Source organism: Pan troglodytes, chromosome 1, assembly GCF_028858775.2.
Source record: "Pan troglodytes isolate AG18354 chromosome 1, NHGRI_mPanTro3-v2.0_pri, whole genome shotgun sequence".
Taxonomy (NCBI): domain Eukaryota; kingdom Metazoa; phylum Chordata; class Mammalia; order Primates; family Hominidae; genus Pan; species Pan troglodytes.
In genome coordinates, this window is record NC_072398.2 from 7,040,982 (window position 1) to 7,064,246 (window position 23,265).

A 23,265-nucleotide genomic window follows, 5' to 3' on the forward strand; every position below is an offset into this window, starting at 1 on the left:
AGAGGGCAAACATCCACATGAAGATTAGCAGACAAATACTTCTGAGAAACAAGGTGGATGGGGAAATAGCATGGTTTTTTTTTTTTTCTTTCTTTCCTTGAGACAGGATCTTGCTCTGTTGCCCAGGCTAGAGTGCAGTAGGGCAATCACTGTAAACTGCAGCCTTGAACTCCTGGGCTCAAGGGATCCTCCCACCTCAGCCGACCAAGTGGCTGGGATTACAGATTTGTGCCTCCACACCAAGCTCATTTTTTATTTTTTTGTAAAGACATGGTCTCGCGATATTGCCCAGACTGTTTTTGAACAAACAATCCTCCCATGCCTGACTTTAAATAGCATATTCTCATCCAAGCTTTGAGCAGTTTTCCAAGCATTAGTGTTTGCCATGTGTGAGCAAATGACCTGAAAACACCACGGGTCTGACGTGGAGAAACCAAAGGAAATCAGAGAGACCTGAACATAGTAAAAGTGAACTATGGCCACTGAATTTGCCTTTTGGACTCAAAAGTCAAATGATTCCCTTGATATCTGCTTTCATGGGGGCCTATCTCTGGCTCTACTAGGCTTGAATAGCATTGATTTTGTTATATTTATTTATATTCCATAAGTCTTTGAGCAACTGGTGGTATTTGATTACACAAGTTCTTTAGTGGTGATTTGTGAGATTTTGGTGCACTCATCACCCAAGCAGTGTACATTTAACCCAATTTGTAGCCTTTTATCCCTCACCCCCTTCCCTTCCCCCATGTCTCCCTAGTCCCCAAAGTCTGTTATATCATTCTTATGCCTTTGCATCCTCATAGTTTGGCTCCCACATATGAGTGAGAACATACGATGTTTGGTTTTCCATTCCTGAGTTACTCCACTTAGAATAATAGGCCCCCAATCCCATCCAGGTTGCTGTGAATGCCATTAATTCATTCCTTTTTATGGCTGAGTAGTATTCCAACATATGCATATATATCACAGTTTCTTTATCCACTCGTTGATTGATGGGCATTTGGGTTGGCTCCACATTTTTGCAGTTGCAAACTGTGCTGCTATAAACATGGATGTGCAAGTATTTTTTCGTATAATGATTTCTTTTCCTCTGGGTAGATACCAGTAGTGGGATTGCTGGATCCAATGGTAGTTCTACTTTTAATTCTTTAAGGAATCTCCACACTGTTTTCCATAGTGGTTGTACTAGTTTACATTCCCTCCAGCGGTGTAGAAGTGTTCCCTGTTCGTCACATCCACACCAACATCTATTATTTTTTTATTTTTTGATTATAGCCATTCTTGCAGGAGTAAGGTGGTATCACATTGTGGCTTTGGTTTGCATTTCCCTGATCATTAGTCATGTTGAGCACTCTTTCATATGTTTGTTGGCCATTTGTATATCTTCTTTTGAGAATTGTCTATCCATGTCTTTAGCCTACTTTTTTATGGGGTTGTTTTCTTGCTAATTTGAGTTCATTGTAGATTCTTGATATTAGTCCATTGTCAGATGTATAGATTGTGAAGATTTTCCCCCACTCTGTGAGTTGTCTGTTTATTCTGCTGACTGTTCCTTTTGCCATGCAAAAGCTCTTTAGTTTAATTAAGTCCCGGCTATTTATTTTTGTTTTTATTGCATTTGCTTTTGGGTACTTGTTCATGAAATCCTTGCCTAAGCCAATGTCTAGAAGGGTTTTTCCAATGTTATGTTCTAGAATCTTTATGGTTTCAGGTCTTAGAGTTAAGCCTTTGACCCACCTTGAGTTGATTTTTGTACAAGGTGAGAGATAAGGATCCAGTTTCATTCTCCTACAGTGTCTTGCCAATTATCCCAGCACCATTTGTTGAATAGCGTGTCCTTTCCCCACTTTATGTTTTTGTTTGCATTGTCATAGATCAGTTGGCTGTAAGTATTTGGGCTTATTTCTGGATTCTCTATTCTGTTCCATTGGTCTATGCGCCTATTTTTATACCAGTAACATGCTGTTGTGGTGACTGTGGCCTTACAGTATAGTTTGAAATCAGGTAATGTGATGCCTCCAGATTTGTTCTTTTTGCTTAGTCTTGCTTTGGCCTATGCAGACTTTTTGGTCCCATATGAATTTTAGAATTGTTTTTCCTAGTTCTGTGAAGAATGATGGTGGTATTTTGATGGGAATTGCATTGAATTTCTAGATTACTTTTGGCAGTATGGTCATTTTCACAATATTGATTCTACCCATCCATGAGCTTGGGATGTGTTCCCATTTGTTTGTGTCATCTATTCTTTCAGCAGTGTTTTGTAGAGATCTTTCACCTCCTTGGTTAGCCTCAGTCCTTTCGCACATGCCTGATATGCCCTACCTGCTCTATCTCCTTTCACTTAACCGCTAATAGTCCTTAATGTGTCTGTACATCTCACTCTAGGAATCTATATTAAAGGTGCACAAAGATATATCAGGATGCTCATTGTTTTATTTTTGCATTAGGGAAAGTATAGGAATGAAGTCTATCAGTGGGTTAAACAACTTGTGTCCATCTATCCTGTGGTTACCATGGAGCTGGAAAAGGATGACAAATCTGTACAGAGGAACATGAAAAGATCTCCGGGACATGTTGTACTGGGGAGTCCTGGGAGCAAAGAGAGACAGGTTCATACATGGTAGATGACCTCTCCTATCATCCTGAGTAAAGAGTCTTGGGGAAGGGCTTAAGGAAGGGATAAAAAGGGAGTTTACTATCAGTGGGCCCCGGGTCTTTAGAGAGCCAAGGTTTCCCTAATAACCCCTCACTGGGTGTTCAAGTCATAGAAAGCATGTATTTTTGTGTGCTGTTCTTTAATGACCAAAATTTCACATTGTATAGTTTCATTGACTAAATTAAAAATCATCTGTAATTTTTGCAAAGGGATACTGGACTCAACCGAAGCCAGTATAGCTATGTTCCTGAGTGTATTTGATTAGGGGTCAGAAAACCTGCACTCAATTCTTAATTTACCACTGACTAAATCTCTAACTTGGGGCTAGTATTTTTACTTATTTGTGTGAGCTTTACTTTCCTCATCCACGCCTTGAGAGAGGTGGACAAAATGATCTCTGTGGTCTTTTAAGATGCTATTGGTCTATTACTCTTAAGGCTTGTGTAACGTTAATAAGAATAATAATTACTAACATACTGCTAGTGATTACCATGTGATAGACACTTCTTATATGTATTAACCATTTCAATTCTCATAGCAACATATGAAATAAATACTATTATCTCTATTTTATGGAAGAAGAAGCTGAGGCCCAGAAATTAAGTATGTTGTTCAAAGTCACACAGCTAGAAAGTTGTGGAGCTATTAACAGAACCTCAATCCAGGCAGTCTGACTCCAGAATCCATGATTCCAGCCATTCGGTTATGTTGCAAGTAAAATTGACCTTTTTCTTGCCACCTGATTGAATGATTCATACAAAAAAAGTGTTAAGGAAACAAATCTGAAGAGCTGATATGAAAAGTATAGATGAATATAAGAAATTATAGATGACTATAAGAAAATTAGAGACCTAATACAAAAAACCAGCAAAATTTTACTTAAATATTTAGCATTTTTATAACATATCACCTCTATGTACCATAATGTAACTATATCTACTTACTTCAAATGCAAGAAAAAAGATGTCACAACTACCTCATTCTTATGCATTCCTTTTTTCTCTGAAAATAACACCAAAAGACACACATGGCATTGATGCTTTCAATTTTAATTTCACAGATGAAAGAACTCGGTGTCATCTTCTACAACTGCAGCTGCCTGGTCCTAGATTTACAAAGGATATTTGCTCTATATAGTTCATTAAAATTCAAAAGCAGAGTGCCTCAAACCTGGTCCAAAAGACTCTATGGAGTCTATGACAATGAAAAGAAATTGCAACTTCAGTTGAATGAAACCAAATCTCAAGCATTTGTATCGGTGAGTTGTTTTCCCCTTCTCCTCCCCTTCTCCCTCTTCCTCCAAAGGCTCTTTATTAAGTTGGAATGTTTAAGTGTGATCTCGTATTGGGCAAAAATGAATTACAGTGGTTCTATCCCATGACGTGAAGAGTTAAAATGCGTCCACCCTTACACGCAATCATACCCTCAAACATAATAAATCTTGATCATCATTCCTTGTGTCAGATACCTTGAGTTATCTGATTTGATTCCCTCAATCACCCTGTAAGCTAGGTATGGGGTTGTGTCCATTTTGCAAATGAAGGTATCGACCTTACCTACTAGCAAAAAGCCCATTCGATGGGACATGCTAAGAGCGGAGCCAGCACCCAGCTCTTCTGACACCAGAGCCTGTTAGCCTATTTTCAATGCCCTACATTGATTTTTCAGACTTGTTTTTATCAGAACCCTTTGATGAGACAAATCTGAGGGAATCTCAGTGTATAGATCAGACAAAAGCAGAGCTGCTGTACCTGGTTGGGGCAAGCAGGCAAGAGGCCCACACAACAGGACAGTGCTCCTTGCACAGCTTCGGGCCTCTGACTCTGCTAAGAACCATTAGCCACACCCTCCACCCACCCTCACCTTCCCAGTCCACCACCCAGCTAGGCACATGCCACAGCTATCCAGAGATGTTACTGGAAAGGGGCAATGTAAATATCTGGGCCTACAGTCCTAGTCCTCAAACTGTAGTACAGTAGATCCTTCAATAACATCGTTTTGTTCAATGCCCATTATCATGTTGATAAGAAAAAAAACAATTGATTTTCGGCTGGGGCCACTGTGTGTGTGGAGTTTGCACGTTCTCCACCTGTCTGTGTTGGCTTTTGCCGGGTACTCCTGTTTCCTCCCACATCTCAGAGCTGTGCAAGTGGAATGAACTGGCTGATCTGTGTGGTCCCAGTGTGAGCGAGTGTGAATGTGTGTGTGAGTGTGTCCTGCGATGGGATGTCATCCTGTCCACAGGGGTCCCGGCTGCGAGGGGCTCTGGCCACCCGTGACCCTGAACTGGAGTAAGAGGGTAAATAATTATTTCACTTGTTTTTATTAGTCTTTCTTAAATGTATGTATACCTCATATTTGTTTCAATGTTTAATATTCAAAGTGTTTTGGTCTTTAGAAGTTTGATGCTGTTTTGGGGACCAGAAATAAGCCATAGCAACTCTCGTTTATATCAATTAGCCTACGGTACAATTGTTTTCATTATACAACAGTTTGCTTAAAGTCATAGTATTCAAGAACCTGTTGGCATCATTAAGTGAGGACTTACTGTACTTAAGAATTGGCTACAAAGTATGCTTAAAGTGCAGATTTACAGTGTCCCCTGTCCCCACCCAGGATCTTATCCACTGGATCTGAGATGAGATCTTAGAATTTTTATTTGAAGCAAGCTTCTGAAATTATCCTGATGTTCAGATCAACTTCTCTAAGTAATGCTCCCAATTTAATATTGCTATTTCAACCTTGGCTGATATTGGTGCTTTTATGCCAACAACTTTTTTGTCACTAAACAGCATTTTATTGAAGATAAAGTGAATTGTATCCTTTTTGCCTGTTCAAAGGAAAACACCAGCAGAAAATTTAGAAGTGTAACAATAGAAAGAAAACACAAAGTTCAAGTTGTCTTAAATAACAAATTCGCATTAATGTGAAGAGCAGAAAATAGACTATGAAGGATGTTCATCAGCTGGAGGTAAAATAACATTTTCGTATGGAGGAGGTCAAGAATGGAGTAGCAAGTAGCATATTATAGGGCATTTTACTAATAAATATAAATATAAATTATATAGACATTTTCAATTCATCTCAAGATGACCCTATAAGACCAGGAGGCCAAGGAGTATTCCTAATTTGTGGATGAGCAGCAATAGAAAATTTGCCAAGGAACCTTTAATCCAGAGGGCCACAGGGTGACACTACATGCCAAGCGTGGATCGCTTGATCAGATCCAGTAGAAAAACAAATTGGAAATAGCAAAAAATAGATGAATTAATGAACAAATTTTGAATAATCACTGGATTTTGAATTTACAGTTTCAACCTTGGAGATAAGTGAATATGGTTGTTGCATACATTTACATACTAACCCTTAAACAGGGAAAGAGTCAGTTTTTTGTTGATTTTAAAGCTAATGTATTTCCCAGAGAGAGTGGTCTCAGGCCTTTAGTAAAATCTACTACAATTCGATACCTTTGTTATTTTCTAGGGCAAATTCATAAGTGGCTTTTTCTTAAAGAGTTCACCACAAAAAGAGCTGTGAGACATTTCTTTGGGTAGTTTTTTAAACTGTGTAATACCTTTTCTTTTGTTTAAATTATACTTTACGTTCTAGGATACATGTGCACAACGTGCAGGTTTGTTACCTATGTCTACATGTGCCATGTTGGTGTGCTGCACCCACTAACTCATATTTACATTAGGTGTATCTCCTAATGCTATCCCTCCCCCCTCCCCCCACCCCATGACAGGCCCCGGTGTGTGATGTTCCCCTCCCTGTGTCCATGTGTTCTCATTGTTCAGTTCCCACCTATGAGTAAGAACATGCGGTGTTTGGTTTTCTGTCCTTGCGATAGTTTGCTGAGAATGATGGTTTCCAGCTTCATCCATGTCCCTACAAAGGACATGAACTCACCCTTTTTTATGGCTGCATAGTATTCCATGGTGTATATGTGCCACATTTTCTTAATCCAGTCTATCATTGATGGACATTTGGCTTGGTTCCAAGTCTTTGCTATTGTGAATAGCGCCGCGATAAACATACGTGTGCATGTGTCTTTATAGCAGCATGATTTATAATCCTTTGGGTATATACCCAGCAATGGGACGGCTGGGTCAAATGATATTTCTAGTTTACTTTCTTTTTTTATTTACTTATTTTAACTTCCTGTTTAATTTTCTATTTTTTAATAATATCAAGCCTGCCTTTGAATTTCAATTCAACAGATATTGATTGAACACCATTTCTGGAGAGGTATAAAATCCTACAGGTACAAAAACAGTCAGAAAACCCTGCAATTGGAATTGATATCATTCAGACAGAGCTCCTTGAACTCCCTTCTATTATAACTTTTATAACTATTTATTTATAACCATCTTTCCCACCATTTTATTAGACTCTGCAGATCATCTACTATTAATATATCCTCTTCATCATTGGTATTCCCAATACTTCACTTAGTGCTAGCTAAAAGCAGCAATGAATGTTGGATAGGTTTTATTAGTAGTAATATTAATAGAAAGCTCCAGAATGCATACAGTTTTCTCAGTAATATATGCCAGACAAATGCCAAGACGAATTTAATTCAATATATTTGTTGTATCTTAAAATAGTGTATTTTTATAAGCTGATTGTCTCAAGACTAAGTTGAACACATACATAAAGAGTATTTGAAGACCTTAATAACCATTCTCCAAGTTAGATTTTAGATAATTGATAACTTAGCATAGTTAGATATAAATTTTAACTTATGATACAAATATAGATTATTTCCAGTTTTTTCGTGGAACACAAATAGGCACTTAGATTTCACTGTGTAATTTCTAGTAACTTGGGCCAGATAATTCTAATTTTCTTGCATTTCCCATTGAAATTGGAGGATGGGAACAATAGTTGGCTGTTTCTGTCTTGTAGGTTTCTTTTTGGAGCCTTTAAGCTTAAGCAATTGCTTTCCAAGATAAAAGACTAGTTCAAGGTCTGTTTTTATTGATCTAGATGTTAGACAGATTTCATTTCTTGTTTATTGTTCAGTTAAGTCACCTGTCAGTCATGTATATGGAGATGTATTTAGTGAGTGAGGGCTGACATTAAATAGAACTTGATGCTGCTATGGAAAAATACTGCATCACATTCCTCTTTAGAACCTTCTGCATATATTGTAAATTAGTTTAACAGCCTTACAGAGATGTAATTTACACACCATAAAATTTACCCTTTTAAAGTATACAATTCAGGCTGGGCATGGTGGCTCACTCCTGTAATCCCTGCACTTTGAGAGGCCAAAGCTGGCTGATCACTTGAGGTCAGCAGCTCAAGACCAACCTTGCCAACATGGTGAAACCCCGTCTGTACTAAAAATACAAAAAATAAAAATAAAAAATAAAGCATACAATTTAGTGGGGTTGAGTATAGTCACAGTTTTGCAACCATTTCTACAATCTAATTTTAGAACTTTTTTTCACCACAAAGAAAAAACCCCATACTGATTAGCAGTCACTATTTTCCCTTATCTCAGTCCCTGGCAACCACCAGTCTACTTTTTCTTTATGAATCTGCCTTTTTCTGGATATTTTATATAAATGGAATCATATACTGTGTAGTTTTTTGTGATTGCTTCTTTCACCTAACATAATGCCTTCAAGGTTTATCCATATTGTAGCATGGGCCAATACTGCCTTTATTCTTTTTATGGTTAAATAATTCCATTGTATGGATATTCCACACTTTGTTTACCCATCTGTCAACAGATGGGCATTTGTACTACTACTATTTCTTGGCTATTGTAAATAGTGCTGCTATAAATATTCATGTATAGGTTTTTATGTGAATAGCTGTTTTTAATTCGAGTTTATACATAGGAGTGGATTTACTGGATAATCTGGTAACTCTATGTTGAACATTTTGAGAAACTACCAAACTGTTTTCCAAATTGGCAGCACCATTTTACAATCCCACCAGCAATATATGAGAGTTTTGATTTCTCCACATCCTCGGCAACACTTGATATTTTCTGTCTTATTTTAGCTCTACTCGAGGGTATAAAATGTAATCTTATTTTTGTTTTGAATTAAATATTTTAGCGTGCTTATCGGCCATTTGTATCTCTTCTTTAAAGAAGAGACACAAAATATCTATCAAATATGAAATCTTTTGCCCATTTAAATTAAGTTATTTAAAAAATTTGTGTTATAAGAGTTCTTTATATAGTCTGTATACAAGTCCCTTAAACAGAAATATGATTTTTTATAGAGACAAGGTCTTACTATGTTGTTGGGGCTGGCCTAAAATTCCTGGGTTCAGGTGACTGGTTTAAATATATGATTTGCCAATATTTTATTTCTTTCATTCCATGGGTTGTCTTTTCATATTTAATTATATTTGAACATATATATTCTACAAATAGAGTATATACTTTTTTAAAACCATGAAACTGTTAATGAAATAATTAAAAACCTGCTAAGGTCCGTACAAGGTGATTATTTAATGAGTATGCAAAATAAATTACATTCATATGGTGCCTACTGATCTCAGAGACAAACCCAGATTAACCTAGAAGTCAGGTCCCTCAAGAGCTCTTGACTGGTAAAAGATTGCCACAGAGCTGGAATAGTGAAGAGGAACTGTATTTTCCCTCTTCTTCTACTTTACTATGGAACAAAGAAGTACACAGCACAAGGCTCGGAAAATTAATTCAGGAGTGATGAGAGGGAAACTTAGCCCTCTCTTTAATTAAACAGTTGGAACTACTTAACTTCCTCTGCCAGCTCATTCTTTTGTGTTATTGTTTATTCATTTCTATTCTGGGTAGACATTTTACAGCCACTAGTCTATCCAGGCACTATTTTTAAAGGTAGAAGACTCTAGAACACATAGCAAAGTACCACTCAGCCCCCAGGTGCAAGGGGACTGATACAAATAATTATGCATTTCCTTCATAAACACATGGAGCTGGAGCACCTGCCATTGTGTCAGGCAGTGGGAACACAGGAAGCAATAAGGCAGGTAAGTGCTTGTAAACATCTGTTGACACAGGTTTGGAAATACCCAGATTGAAGCAACAGACTCCAACAGACAAACCTCCAACATTTATGCATTTATGAAGCACTTTCACATTCGTTCCATAAGTATGTATTGAGCATATAATATGTGCATGGCACAAGATGCCAGAGATACACAACCAGGCAGCTCACAAGCAAGTGGCTAAACACATAGACAGATGAATGCAATGCCATGTAACATGCGCTAGAATGAAGTTCCACAAAGGAGGGATCTTGTCTTGGTCACTGATGTATGTCCCCTTCCTAGACCAGAGCCTAGGAATATTTGCTGATTGAATGAAAGCACACACAGAAGAGGGGCATGGAACCCAGCCAGCAAACAGGCCATTCATTTATTTGAGCTTCAAGGCAAACCAGTATGAAAGGTGTGTTATTTTCATTAACCCCATTAGGAAACAGAGGCTCAAAAAGTGTAAGGGACACACCAAGATGCCCCAGGTTCTAAGTGCTGGAGTCTGGCCTGTATCACCAAAGCCCATGCTCTTTCCTCTAAATTATGGCCACAGTGTCTATACTTGTAAGATAATAGCAAATGTAAAGAGACCACAGATAACTCTGCCTACATTTGTTCCTCCCCAAAACCAAAATCTGGTTTTGGAAAAAGCAGTGAAATTCAGGGAGTTCCTAACTGAAACAGAAATGTGAGCATTTGGACACATTTCAGAGTCGGGCTTCTGAGAGCCCATCTGGAGCAAAGATCTTCAGCTTCTCCACATTAACCAAAGAACCTTTAAAGCAGAGCCAACACGCTAAGGGAATTAAATAATTTGAATATTTTTAATGGCATAGGAAAATGAGTAACATACAATCCCTAAAATCCACTGAACTGTACACTTAAAAATGGTTATGATGGTAAAAAAAGAAAAGGCAAAAGAAATAAATAGTATGGGAGTACAGGGTTGGGAAAAGCAACCTTTGATTGGAGATTTAAAAACAACTTCATTGCCAGGCATGTTGGCTCATTCCTGTAATCCCAGCACTTTGGGAGGCCGAGGCAGGTGGATCATGAGGTCAGGTGTTCAAGACCAGCCTGGCCAAGATGGTGAAACCCTGTCTCTACTAAAATACAAAAATTAGCCAGGTGTAGTGGCGGGTGCCTATAATCCCAGCTACTCAGGAGACTGAGGCAGGAGAATCACTTGAACCCGGGAGGTGGAGGTTGCAGTGAGCTGAGATTGCACCACTGCAGTCCAGCCTGGGCAACAGAGCAAGATTCCATCTAAAAAAAAAAAAAATTCATGGAGGAGATCACATTTGAGCTGGAATTCAGAGAACAGAATTAGTAGGACTTTGATAGACAAAAATAAAGACACATCAGCCAGAGAAGCCGGCATGAGCAGAGATGCCCAGAGTCAGACATGATGAGGGCACAGCCGTGGACTGGTAATTACTTGCATTTGGGGTCACAGACAGGATGGGAGTTGGCAAATGAAGGAGGCAGAGACACAGGACCATGGATACACCCCTCCCAATGAGTTCAAGCTGGATTCTGAGAAACCAGGAGTCAGTTCATCCTGGGAGTGATGTATATTTGTTTTTAAACATCTCAGAGATAAGGCAATGAGTTAGAAAGATGTTAGAACATCCCTGAAAGCAGCACTAGTGCCCAAGTGAGGGAAACTTACTGAGTGATCAAGAGTAAGAGGAGGGACAGACCCAGGAAACCCTGCAGAGGCACACGCTTTCTATCTTGGTGACAGATGGAGTATCTGTATATCTGTATGCTGATGACAGAGGAGTGTAGGACTACCTTTAAAAAACAGACTTGAAGTTCATCCTTATTCCAAAAGAAAAATAAACTATCAAAAACTCATCCTGTAAAGAAAATATGGTACATATGCACCATGGAATACTATGCAACCATAAAAAAGAATAAAATCATGTCTTTTGCAGCAATGTGGGTGCAGCTAGGGGCCATTATTCTAAGCAAATCACTGCAGGAACAGAAAACCAAATACCATGTTCTCACTTATAAGTGGGAGGTAAACATTGGTTACTCATGGACATAGAGATGGCAACACTAAACACTGAGGACCACTAGCGCATGTGAGGAAGGAAGGGGACACAGGTGGATAAACTATTGAGTACTATTCTCACTACCTGGGTGACGGGATCAGTTGTGCCTCAAACCTCAGCATCACATAATATATATCCATGTAACAAACCTGCACCTGTACCCCCTGAGTCTAAAATAAAAGTTGAAATTCTTTTTTAAAAAACCGACTCATCTTGCTCATGATCACCTGCCAAGAGGACTTTCTGTGTGAGGAAACCTGGAAGGTGTGTGATCCTCAGCATGCTCCTTCCTTACCCCTATGCCCCTTCTAAGGTGGGCATCCAGTCCAACAGCTCCATCTCACAAACCTCTAAGCCGGGGTGGGGACTCCTACTGTGCAGTGTAGGGAGTTGTTCCAGACATAATTGGTGAGGAAGAACTCTGACCGCCCAATACTACCATTCATTCCAGGCAGTTCCAAAAATCTGTTTATTCAGCCTTTTGGTCCTAAACATCCTGGCATTATTTATGTCCCATTATAATGCCCCTGGCATTATTTATGTGATACTTGTCACAGCGTATCGCTTGTCAAAGTAAAACAGCAACTGTGGGAAACACTATTTTCAGTCCTGTCCAGTGGAAAAATAATGAGAAAACCAAACACATCTTTCCCTTTCTACAGCAACTCCATCTACAAACACCATATTTTTATAAGATGAAAACCACCTCAAGCAACAGGAGAAAAATGCCTCAAGCAGAATTTGCCTCTTTTTTTCATTTTGCTTAAATCTTTCAGAACATCCTTCTTCTCTGGCTCTCCTGCTGAATTTGGGCATCTTAATAGCTCCCTCAGATTTTCCTTCACTGTTATCGATGACCTTTTCTCAACAATCAACACTTCTCCTAACTCAATGAAAGATTTTGGAGAAAAGAAAAAAACTCCAAGATTTTTCGATTTTTTTTTTTTTTTTTTTTTTTAGATTTTGAGTTTGAAACATTTTTATGCCCACATCATCACATTTCAGATGAAATGAAAATGCTGGGGTAAATGGCTTGCTATGTGCAGTGTGTGTGCGTGTGTAGTAACACCTGAGAAAATTATTAGCTATGTATGACAGAATTGTGTAAGGTTGGAGGTGGAGTGCTCGTCCGAAAAGAAGTGTGTACACTGAAAGCAAGAATTCTCTCCTAAGTAAAAAGTAAAACGGAAGATACTAGAGGCTGGGGAAAGAGGGGGTGGGGAAAGATTTGTTAGTGGATATAAAAATAACAGCAAGATAGGAAGAATAAGTTCCATTGTTCTATAGCAGTGGTCCTCAACCTTTTTGGCACCATGGACTGGTTTCATGGAAGACAGTTTTTCCATGGACCAGGGTCAGCAGGGATGCTTTCGGGATGATTGAAGGGCATTACATTTATTGTGCACTTTCTTTTTTCTTTTTTCTTTTCAGACAGCATCTTGCTCTGTCACCCAGGCTGGAGTGCAGTGATGCGATCTCGGCTCACTGCAACCTCTGCCTCCCAGGTTCAAGCGATTCTCCTGCCTCAGCCTCCCGAGTAGCTGGGACTACAGGTGCACACCACCACGCCCGGCTAATTTTTTGTATTTTTAGTAGAGACGGGGTTTCACCATGTTGGCCAGACTGGTCTTGAACTCCTGACCTCGGGTGATCCGGCCACCTCAGCCTCCCAAAGCGCTGGGATTACAGGCTTGGGCTACCATCCGTGGCTGTGCACTTTATTTCTATTATTATTACATTGTAATATATAATGAAATAACTATACAACTCACTATATTGTTGAATTAGTGACAGCCCTGAGCTGCTTTTTGTGCAACTAGATGGTCTCATCTGGGGCTGATGGGAGACAGTGACAGATCATCAGGCATTACAATCTCATAAGGCGATCACACAACCTAGATCCCTTACATGCGCAGTTCACAGTAGGGCTCACGCCCCTATGAGAATCTAATGCCCCCACTTGTCTGACAGGAGGCGGAGCTCAGGCGGTGACGCGAGCAAGGGGGAGCGGCTGTAAATACAGATGAAGCTTTGCTTGCCTGTCATTCACCTGCTCTGCAGCCCAGTACTGGTCCCTGGCCTGGGGAATAGGGACCCTTGTTCTATAGGACCATAGTTAACTATGACTATACTTAACAATAATATATTAGATAGTTTCAAATAGTTAGAAGGAAGATATTGAATGTTTCCAATACAAAGAAATGATAAAGTTTGAGATGATAGATATGCTAATTACCATAATCTCATCACTATACATTATATGAATCACATCACTATGTGCCCCATAAATATATACAATTATGTATCAATTAAATTTTTTAATACATAAAAGTTGAAAATCAAAATGTGTCAGATAATAAAAGAATTCTTTCCAAAACAGACTTGAGACCCATCCTACCACACTTTGATCTTTATTCAACTTTGATAAGATTGAAAATATCTTTGTCTAATTTGATGAAGCAGAAATTAGGTTTGCAAAAATATAGTTACAAGCCAAGGTTCGTGGAAACAAAGGAAATAAATAAATCCCCAGCTGCCAAAAATTAGTACGCTAAAAGTTTGGCTTTTGTGTCTTCACAGAATTCTCCAAAACTCTTTTGCCCTAAAAACAGAAGTTTTGACATAGATGCCATCTACAGTGTGATAGATGATGCCAAGCAGTATGTGTACATCGCTGTCATGGACTACCTGCCTATCTCCAGCACAAGCACCAAAAGGTCAGTGAATGCCCAGCCTCTGGTTAGAACCCAGTCCCTAAGACCAGGCACTAAACTGGGCACCACAGGAGAAGCCAGCCTGGAAATGGAGACGCCCTCAGGTTGCCTTAGGAAGAGCACACCATTCAATGCTGTTTAACGTGCATTGGCAATTTACTCATTACGGAGCTTTTCCCAAAGTGGGTCCATTTTAAAGGCTCATGGTCTCACCCTACAGAAGTACCTCAGTAGTTTACATTATGGAAATGAGAGTAACTTTCAAAAGAAAATTAGGTTGCTCTCAACTTGAAAATTATTTGAAAGGATAAAAGATAAAATATTATAGGAAAAAAATTATCATTTGAAAATTATTAACAAGGATATACCTGAAAAGGGCATATTGAAACTGAGTAGTCTTGCCAGACTTTCCTTAAAGGAAGCATTGTTGTTTTATATTCACAGCAGTCTTCATTTAATGCCAAATTCTCATAATATCTTCTCCGTGTAAAGGAGAAAGAGGCCTTGTGCGGTGGCTCACACCTGTAATCCCAGCACTTTGGGAGGCCGAGGCGGGCGGATCACGAGGTCAGGAGATCGAGACCATCCTGGCTAACACGGTGAAACCCCGTCTCTACTGAAAACACAAAAACAAAATTAGCCGGGTGTGGTGGTGGGTGCCTGTAGTCCCACCTACTCGGGAGGCTGAGGCGGGAGAATGGCATCAACCCGGGAGGCAGAGTTTGCAGTGAGCCAAGATCACGCCACTGCACTCCAGCCTGGGCGACAGAGCAAGAATCCATCTCAAAAAAAAAAAGAGAGAGAGAAAGAAACTTCAAATATCTATGTTCTCAGTCAATCCATCCCTCTCTGTGAAAAGAGAACAGTTTAAAAATGCAGTGCTTTTCAATAATTCATCATTGCTTAAGCATGCAAACACGGAATAAATTCAGGGATGGAATTTATGACAAACTTTTTGGGAAATCATTGCATGCATAAATGCATGGCCATGCTTAGGTATTCCCACTTTTGCTTTCTTGCTGGGAATGCAGAGGTGCTTGAATAATTATTTTGATCCAGGAAATGTTTTCAAAGTGCATATTTTAGGGAGTGCGACCCAAGGCCTTTTTAATTTGGAATATTACAATTTCAAAATAAGCATTTACTGAGGCTAAATGATTAAGTGTGCCCTTTATTGCTTGAATAATTCTTACATCACCAGCCCTACATAATGCATAGTAGGTAGCTTCTTTACGCAAATAACCATAGGATTACAAAAAGAGTCCTTCCCCCAGAAAATGATCATTTCTTATAACAGCTAGTAGAAAAGCACTTTTAGCTGCAAGATTCGTATTATTGAAATACTTTTATTTTAAAATATTGTGCATCTTTACAAAAATTAGCTGGGTGTGGTGGCGCACGCCTGTAATCCCAGCTACTCAGGTGGCTGAGGCAGGAGAATCGCTTGAACCCAGGAGGTAGAGGTTGCAGTGAGCCAAGATCACACCACTGTACTCCAGCCTGGGCAACAGAGTGAGACTCCATCTCTCTCTCTCTCTCTCTCTCTCTCTCTCTATATATATATATATATATATATATATATATATATATATATACACACACACACACACACACACACACACACACACTGCATCCTTTGGACATTCATGGATTTTTTTCACCACACACTTCCACACCTTTTCTATCCCTCCTTTTTATTTTTCCTCCCTTTGTTGTTCACTTGGTTTTAGATTTAGTTTTAGATTTTACCTCTACTTTGGGAACGTTTCAAAACATAATAGGGGTTTTGCCTGATTTTCCTGTTATTGTGAAGGAGAGTAAGGTCAAGTTCAGGGACTTATATGTTAGGATGGCATAATGATTTCTCAGGATTGACAAAACCTTTGTTCCATGAAGTTCTATGAACAAAATTGAGATTCTTCCTGGTCAAGAGGTAAATAATTAGCACGGAGGATCTAAAATATTTTAGAAATCTAAAATCTAGAGAAAACACAAAGAATGTTAAAGAATCAGAGACTCACTTGAAATTTTGCATTTTGGTTATAATCTACCATTTCAGCTATTAAATGAAACTTCTTTTATTGTATTTTTAAAATTTTAAACCTGTAAATGCTTTTAACTTTCTAAATTGAAAGGTCATCAAAGAGACATAAGAAGTAGTCCAAGCATCAAGATTATAATTAAATTCTTCTCAATCAGATAAATTAATTACTTGTATAAATTCAGACTGGTTACTCATCTTTATCTAGTCCCGGAAAAGCTTTTCAGGAGTGAATTCAACTTTAATAAATAGGTAAATACTATCAAATTTCAGTATGTTAATGGAATTAATCTTTCAGACTTACCTTTTAGTCTATACATTGCCAAACATCCAGATGAAAGAGAAAAAAATCATACACTCCCAAATCAGAAATGATTAACAGTGTGTGAAAAAAACAGACACTATTATTTAGCAATAGTGTTAGAAATAACTTCTAGTTTTCAAGGTAGTAGGAAGGGAATGGAACAATGATCTGTGACTAAATAAATCCTACAGTAAAAATTCAGAAGCTGGCCAGGCACGGTGGCTCACGCCTGTAATCCCAGCACTTTGGGAGGCTGAGGTGGGCCGATCACCTGAGGTCAGGAGTTCAACACCAGCCTGGCCAAGATGGTGAAAACCCATCTCTACTAAAAGTACAAAAATTAGCTGGGCATGGTGGCAGACACCTATAATCCCAGCTACTCGGGAGGCTGAGACAGGAGAATCGCTTGAACCTCGACAGCCAAGGTTGCAGTGAGCCAAGATCACGCCATTGCACGCCAGCCTGGGCAACAAGAGTGAAACTCCGTTTAAAAAAAAAAAAAATTCAGAAGCCCTATTTCACTTCTTCCTGATTTAGCAATCAAGCTCTCTTTCTTAAGCAAGTCAATTATTTAGGTCTCAGTTTGGGGTTGTTCATTATTTATTTCTTCAGTCACATAAAATACATCTTTCACAAGGAAATTAGTAAATGTGTAAAGGAATAATAAAAATGTAGCCTGATTAGCCTTTGAAGTGTTAATGCTTTTTATTTATGTATTCATTCAACCATTGGTGTGTGGGTGGGTGGGTGTGTGTGTGTGTGTGTGTGTGTGAGACAGAGTTTTGCTCTTGTCGCCCAGGCTGAGTGCCATGGCAAGATCTCGGCTCACTGCAACCTCTGCCTCCCAGGTTCAGGTCATTCTCCTGCCTCAGCCTCCTGAGTATCTGGGACTGCAGGCACGTGCCACCACACCGAGCTAATTTTTGTATTTTTAGTAGAGTAGTATTTTTAGTAGAGACCATCTTGGCCAGGCTGGTCTCGAACTCCTGACCTCAGGTGATCCGCCCACCTCAGCCTCCCAAAGTACTAGGATTACAGGTATGAGCCACCACCACGCCTGGCTTCAGTCAACAAATATTTATTGAGCACTGTGTACCAGTGATTAAAGCATGAACAGCATATGATCTCAACCTCCATCTCACAGGACAGGAAGGAGACTATTAGAACACAGAGGTGTGAACGGTACAATGAATGCACCTGAGGCTGAGGCAGGAGAACCACTTGAATGTACCTGAGGTACATTTAATGAGAATTAATGTCATTTAATTCTTATGTTAAAACAAAAAGCTTTCCTGTCTTAAGGACCAAGCCTTAAATCACTCTCCCTCCCCTCGGCCCTGACATTTGTAGACCTTTTGTTTACTCATCAAACTCTTGCCCTAATTCTGGGCCAGTTCAGTATTGGAACTAATGATACATTATTTGAAACTGTAGCCTGCCAGTGTCATGATCATTGCATCTCTAAAGGTCTCTAATGGCCTTTATGATAATATAATAATATAATAATAATATAATATGTAATATAGTAATATATGTATTATATATAATAATATAATGTGATTCTCCTGCCTCAGCCTCAGGTGCATTCATTGTACCATTCACACCTCTGTGTTCTAATAGTCTCCTTCCTGTCTTGTTAGATGGAGGTTGAGATTGTATGCTGTTCATGCTTTAATCATGATGAATATCGCCTTTAGAGGTGCAATGATCACCGTTCCTGCCTCAGCCTCCCGAGTGCAGAATATTACAGACGCTAGGTGAAAGAGCCCCGCCGCACAGCTTCAGGGTTAGAAGAAGCCCATTGGAGGAGATGCTCACTGACTTATAATTCAAAATATTCAGTTTCTCCACAAAAATTTCTTGAAAAAAAATAATGAGGAATTTGTCAGAAAAGGGTGAAAAATTTTCCCAGTGGAAGGGACAGCATGAGCCAAGTTTCACATGTAGAGAAAAAGAGCTCAAGGTAAGGTGGTGAGAGATCTAACTGGAGAGGGGGCAAGGGCCAGGAACCAGAGATCCCGACCACTGGGGGAGTCTTGTGACTTTGTGGAGCTTCCACTTTATGGATTTTTGTGGGGGGTGGCATTTTTTTGTTTTGTTTTGAGATGGAGTCTTGCTCTGTCACCCAGGCTGGAGTGCAGTGGCACAATCTTGGCTCACTGCAACCTCCACCTCCTGGGTTCAAGTGATTCTCCTGCCTCAGCCTCCCGAGTAGCTGGGATTACAGGTGCATGCCACCATGTCCAGCTAATTTTTGTATTTTTATTAGAGACGGGGTTTCACCATGTTGGCCAGGCTGGTCTCAAACTCCCAACCTCAAGTGATCCACCGCCTTGGCCTCCCAAAGTGCTGGAATGACAGGTATGAGCCACCGTGCCAGCCCCACTGTTTTAATTCAAGAGGTAGCATCACCAGGTCTGCTTTAGATGGATCACTGCGGTGGTCATCGATGAAGTACATGACTGGAGGCAGAGACACCAATTTCGAGCACAAGGCTGAGATGATCTTTCCTGTAGTCTTCAGCTTCATGGGTATAAAACCAGACAAAGAAAATTGTAGCGTGGATCCAGGATCTAAATTTTTGCCAAGAGCAAGAGGAAGGTACAGAGGCAAGTATCTTTCAAGTGATCAGAACTGAGATGAGGCTGGGCAGCAAGGGAGACAGGAGGAGCTGATGGACCGGGCAGATTGAAGGCATCATGAATCTGCAGCCTGCATGTCATGAAAAAGCAATTAAGAGAGTGGGGAATAAGGACAGGAGGCCTTTAGAGGTGCAATGATCATGACACTGGCAGGCTACAGTTTCAAATAATGTATCATTAGTTCCAATACTGAATTGGCCCAGAATTAGGGCAAGAGTTTGATGAGTAAACAAAAGGTCTACAAATGTCAGGGCCGAGGGGAGGGAGAGTGATTTAAATCTTGGTCCTTAAGACAGGAAAGCTTTTTGTTTTAACATAAGAATTAAATGACAGTGCTGGAAGTGACAGTGTGTGTTGGGGGCCGGCAGAGGCAGAGTGGGAGTCTGCCCCACATCAAAAGCCAAGTGGCCAGGTCATGGTAGAAAATGCATGCAGGAATCCAGGAGAAGCTGTGGCCTCAGGGAAGAAATCAGGATCGAGTTAAGGCAAAGGCTTAAGGATTCAGAGAAAAGGCCGAGCCTGTTGGGGAAACTTTGCCTGTTGGAAGATTCCAAAGACCCTGCAGAAAACGTGGAAGGCAGGGGAGTCGTGGGAGGCTTGGTAAGGAGACACCACGGTAAGACAGTCGGGAAAAGAAAGTGTGGGGAAGCTCAGATGACCAGAGCATAAGTTCATTTCGGGGACAATCACCAAAGAGAGGTTTTAGTGGCATTTGGGGACTGAGGGGGTGCTCAGGGTTCCTAACTGGAATTCTATTGGATAATCAGTTCTTAGTGGACTGAGGCCCAGGTAGCGTCAGAGATGTAGTAAGGGTGGCCTGTGGAGGCAGTCAGCCTGTCCTCACCCCAGCCCACACAGCCCAAGGACCCGGTGGTAGGAAACCTCCTTTTAGGCAGGGGCAGGTCCCAGCAAATCATCATTTCTTGGTGCCTAAGCTAAGAGGCTTGTATGTTTTTCAGCCTCTCCAATGAGGTTGTTTATATATTACAGGATAAAGTAATGATCTGAGTAATATCAGTGTTCTATGCTGTCTAGTAAATTTCTTTTCCCAAACTAACTTAGTTTATTTTTTCTATTTGGATGTGATTTCTGCAGGACTTACTGGCCAGACTTGGATGCAAAAATAAGAGAAGCATTAGTTTTACGAAGCGTTAGAGTTCGACTCCTTTTAAGCTTCTGGAAGGAAACTGATCCCCTTACGTTTAACTTTATTTCATCTCTTAAAGCGATTTGCACTGAAATAGCCAACTGCAGTTTGAAAGTTGTAAGTATTACGTTGACTGTGTTATTAGATAAAAAGTGAATGCCCTCTGCATGTGTGTGAAAGCTGCAAGCATACGCCTATGTGTAAAGTTCCAGTAAGAACCAGGATGACAATCTTCAAAAAGCACGTTAAGTAATTTTTTCAAAACAATCACATACAAAAAAAAGGAGAGTAGAGCTCATGTTTCCTGATGCCTCCTCCGTCCAGCCCTCTTCTCACTTTCTGTTGCATCCTTTCCATTTTCTTTTTTCTTTTTTTTCTTGAGACAGGGTTTTGCTCTGTCACCCAGGCTGGAGTGCAGTAGCATAATCCGGGCTCACTGCAGCCTTGACTCCCAGGCTCAGCTAATTTTGCATTTTTTGTAGAGATGGGGCTTCACCATGTTGCCCAGGCTGGTCCTGAGCTCCTGGGCTCAAGCAATCTGCCCACCTTGGCCTTCCAAAGTGCTGGGACTACCAACATGAGCCACCGCGCCCGGCCCTCTCCATCTTCCTTGAACGACCCCATTCACCTACTGCTCCTCTTTCTAAGACTGTGACCAACAGAGCACTGGAGCATGCAGCAGCACACAGTCCCCCCGCCCAGATGCCTCGTCGTCTGGGTCCCCATGCTTGCCCCAGGTCCCTTGGGCCACATACTAATCCCCTTCTGGAGACCTTGAGGGAGGTAAGATTGGGAATTAGCAATACCTGAAATGTGTTAATTCTCTAGGTCATGTTTGACTCTACTCCCGTCCTCGTCACCCTCTTTCTCCGCCCCAGACTTGGTGCAAGCTATTCCCTCTGCCTACAACACTCTTCTTCTCCATGTTTACCCACCTCATAACCACTGATCCTTTAGGCCTCAGCTTTTCCCAACCCCCATGCAGTCATTCAACAGAATCTGGCCTGTGGCAGGCTCTCTTCTAGGTAACGAAGCTGCATTCCTTGCAGCATTTAGGGACCCAGGGTATCAAGGGCTCTGCAATTAACTTTGACACATGGCTTCCAAGATCGCCCTGACCCTGAGTATCCCAAGGCCAGACAGGAGAAGAGCGAAATTGGAGGGCTGTGTGAGAGGCATTTTGGATTGGGACTGGAGGTAGGGAACATCCCTTTAGCCTTCATTCCACTGCCTGGATAGCTTTCACATGGCCATGCCTAATGGCCAGGGAGGCTTATGACCATGGTCAGAAAGTCAGCTGTGTTTCCAGGGTGACAAAGGAACAGGTTTGTGAATCATCATGGTCTGAAGTTCCTGGTACACGGGATCCATTTCACTCATCTTGCCTCATAGAGAACCCTCATTCCCACCTCCCACAAGGGAGAAAATGCAAAGTTTCATGCGGTCACTGCACAGAGTCTTCCAGTGATGTGCATTTCTGGACATCAAGCCTGAAAGCGGTACATCATAGTTTGTCAATGTAAAAACTAAAACAAAACCGTAACAATTCCCCACCACACACCAAAAAATACCTAACATCAGGTTAATGTTACCTCCCTCCCTGAGTACAGAAACAGGATACACACAAGGAAAACTGCCATTAGAAAGGGAAGGTTCGGAGGCCCATGGCAGTTCCTGGTCCACAGCAATTATAAAACTCTTCTGGGCAGGTACTGTGAAGTCCTCATACTCCTGCTGGTTCAACCAAGGACCCAAGGTTGTTTTAAGGCATGAACAGTTAAAGGAGTTTGGGGTCCTAGCATGAGCTGGTTGGTTTCTTGGACAATGCAAGTTTCTCAGAAATGTAGTAGGTTCTGATGTACTTGCTTCTAGTTATTTCCATGTATCCATAGCCATGTCCAGAGTTTCTTGTTGTACATAATTCTCTAACTTGATGAATTATGCTTTCTAGTTCATAGACTTCTCTCTCTCTCTCTGATAGAGTTCATGTAAAACCATCAGACACAGGTGGGAAGATTACACCTATTATAATTACACCAATTATTTCATCTTTTCTACAGGGCTTAGTCTTAACTGGCCACTTAAAGGATTTTTCATACTTATTTTCTATTATTGAGTTCTAGGTACAATCAGCTTTTCCAACGCTGTGAAATACCAAATTTCTGGTTGATCTGTTTTCTATATCATTTATAAACTAGCCCTTCCTTCTCTGAGCCTATTTATCTCCTCTAATAAGCTCTTTAAAAGCACAACTAACAGGCCAGGCGCAGTGGCTCACGCCTGTAATCCCAGCACTTTGGGAGGCCAAGGCAAGTGAATCACTTGAGGCCAGGAGTTCAAGACCAGCCTGGACAACATGGTGAAACCCCATCTCTAGTAAAAATACAAAAATTAGCTGGGCGTGGTGGTGCACGCCTGTAATCCCAGCTACTTGGGAGGCTGAGGCACAAGCATTACCTGAACCTGGGAGGCAGAGGTTGCAGTGAGCCGAGATTGCACCACTGCATTCCAACCCGGGAGACATAGCAAGACCCTGTCTCTGAAGGAAAAAAAAAAAACCAACACATAGTACAAACAATTCATTTCCCCAGTCCCTATAGCTGAAGCCCTATAAGCCAAAGGTTCAGTGGTACTTGGTATTCCTTCCAAATAAATGCTGGCTATGTTTTTACCAAATAGTTTGTCATTGTATA

At 40.6% G+C, this 23,265-nt stretch overlaps 1 protein-coding gene across 6 annotated transcripts in view; it reads left to right on the forward strand.

The window, feature by feature from the left end:
* The window catches only part of PLD5 (phospholipase D family member 5), a 447,689-nt gene that overhangs the window by 402,321 nt on the left and 22,103 nt on the right, over window positions 1–23,265 (forward strand). For all 6 annotated transcript variants that reach the window (XM_054660981.2, XM_063790086.1, XM_514306.9 and 3 more), the window contains 3 exons: window positions 3,717–3,914; window positions 14,305–14,441; window positions 20,521–20,689. In XM_054660981.2, the coding sequence (XP_054516956.1) occupies window positions 3,717–3,914; window positions 14,305–14,441; window positions 20,521–20,689 (504 nt within the window). The remainder of the gene's footprint in view (window positions 1–3,716; window positions 3,915–14,304; window positions 14,442–20,520; window positions 20,690–23,265) is intronic.